The sequence below is a fragment of the Bidens hawaiensis genome, unplaced genomic scaffold (assembly GCF_021521415.1).
Source record: "Bidens hawaiensis isolate Kalapana, Puna unplaced genomic scaffold, B.hawaiensis_p1.1 tig00020951_1, whole genome shotgun sequence".
NCBI classification, from domain to species: Eukaryota; Viridiplantae; Streptophyta; class Magnoliopsida; order Asterales; family Asteraceae; genus Bidens; species Bidens hawaiensis.
Window position 1 is genome coordinate 217,968 of NW_027493238.1, and position 2,294 is coordinate 220,261.

The 2,294-nt window shown below is 33.3% G+C and overlaps 1 protein-coding gene across 2 annotated transcripts; it reads left to right on the forward strand.

Moving 5' to 3' along the window:
• The first annotated feature begins 320 nt into the window (after positions 1-320).
• LOC143562380 (transcription factor bHLH93-like) lies at positions 321-2,019 on the forward strand. 2 transcript variants are annotated; one of them, XM_077050201.1, is made up of 4 exons: positions 321-952; positions 1,025-1,195; positions 1,289-1,456; positions 1,760-2,019. In XM_077050201.1, the coding sequence occupies exons 1-4, from the start codon at positions 401-403 to the stop codon at positions 1,844-1,846; spliced, it is 978 nt and encodes a 325-aa protein (XP_076906316.1). In that variant the 5' UTR covers positions 321-400; the 3' UTR covers positions 1,847-2,019. The 2 variants fall into 2 exon arrangements, with proteins under 2 accessions (XP_076906316.1, XP_076906317.1); XM_077050202.1 differs by having other exon boundaries at positions 1,025-1,177.
• Positions 2,020-2,294: the final 275 nt, after the last annotated feature.

Sequence of the window (2,294 nt, forward strand, 5' to 3'; positions counted from 1 at the left end):
GGATTTGCTCGAAGTTTAGACCTAGTTTTCTAAGTCGGTTTAATAAATTTGAGGGCTAAGTTACCAACCTTAATCTCATTATTGTAAGTAGCCTATCTTATAGTAATTGAAGATATAACTTGCAAAACTGAGTGTATATAAATATCTGTAGTTTGTTATAGACACCCACAATTGAATAATTGAATTCACTTCAAGAATTTATTGTGACATGGATATTTGTCACATGTATATCCACAAAACCATACACTAGTGACTACAATATATATGGAATTTTTATATGATAAAAAACAAATATTACAATGGGATAACGACTATAGGTTTTAATATTACACACTAGACTAACTCACACGCACTTGTTATAAAAGCCAAAAGCACTTCACACTTAGCCAAACATTGAGAGATGCAAATGCACCAACCAATTAGTCAACAAGGTCTCCTGGAAGATCTGGTGGCACCAACCATGGAGATATGGTCCACATTTTCTAATTCTCAAGAACTCACCACCATTGACACTACTCACTTATTCCCTCTTCAAGAAGAAGATGACTTTTTATTATTACCTTCTTCATCTTCATTTTCACAACTCATTTCATCATCCTTGCAACCTGATTTTCAATCCCCTTATACCGACGAATCTATCTACTCTTCGGTACCATGTTTCGACACCTTCGTACCGATCAATGGGTCGGTTTCTTCATCATATGATCAACAAATGTTTCCACTAATAATGGAACAAGAAGACAATGATGGTGATGAAGAACCCAAGGATCATGTTGTTTCTCATGATAAGATCCCAACTGCTTTCAACATGGGATTGAATGAGGAAAAGAAGAGTAAATCTAAGAAAGTTGAAGGACAACCTTCCAAGAATTTAATGGCCGAAAGACGGAGGCGAAAGCGATTAAATGATAGGCTTACCATGCTTAGGTCAATTGTTCCTAAGATAAGCAAGGTATAACAAGCAATGCCCATGATTTAGTTGTTAATTTTTATTATTTTTTAACTAATAATTTTTTTCTTTTAGATGGATAGAACATCAATACTTGGAGATACAATAGATTACATGAAAGAGCTCATGGAAAAGATTCAAGATTTGAAAGAACAAGACATTGATTCTGATGTGGATCATATGAAAATGTTGGCAAGTGTTAAAGAATTCAACATGAATGAATCACATGTAAGAAACCCCCCAAAGGTACTATTTTTATACTACCATTTGAATTGCACCATAAAACACATGTACACAAAACCACATAGTGACTTATGGCTATGTGAATTAATTTTACAGTTTCATGTGGAGAGAGGAAATATCGATACCCGAATCCAAATTTGTTGTTCAACAAAACCCGGATTGTTGTTGTCAACATTAAACACACTTGAAGCACTTGGACTAGACATGCAACAATGTGTCATCAGTTGTTTCAATGAATTTTCCCTTCAAGCTTCATGTTCTGAAGTAAGTTTCATTCAAATCCACATAGAGTATTTAAGTGGCTCGTTCAATTAAGGAACTTTTTTTAAGTAGAATATTACAAGAACCATGTAAGGTGCTTTTATATAGCATTTGGTAGATATAAAAAAGAAGGTAGAAAAAGTGTACAGTAAGATGTTGCATAACCGTCATACGTATCATAGTTAAAGCAACATGTATAACTAGTGTTAATACGGTTATTGCAATTCTCTGCTTAAAACTTATTAATAATGCATCGAACTTGCTATATAATATAAAAGTATTTAACAAATTTTATATGGAACTTAGGCACAGGAGAATCGATCGATGATAGGGTGTGACGAAATGAAGCAAATCCTCTTCAGAAATGCAGGTTATGGAGGGAGGTGTTTATAAAGAAGCATGAATTAATTCAAGACCAATTAAGAAGATGATGGATTGTTAATTCATGTGCAGATTTCCAGATTTTGGACTGTTTTGTGATAAAGCTGTTATGCTTTTTAGTTTAATAGAATCATTGTTGTATCTATTGTCCAAAGTCATCAACATCAAGAACTTTAGATATCTAATAATACAAGAAAGACAAGTATTCCCCCATTGGTTTAACAAGTCAACAGGAAAGAATGCTTTCATATGATAAAAATCATATGAGAATACAGTTGTGGGCCCTACCCATGAGGCAAAAGAATGTTGTCAGATTGTGTGTTCGTATATTCTATATATGTTGGATGTATACAAAGGTTTATAAAATATAAACAGGTGTATATATGACAAGAAGGGGTGAAATAAATTGACTTGAGGTGTTCAACATACATTGAAAGAAATATATTCAATCATAGATGCC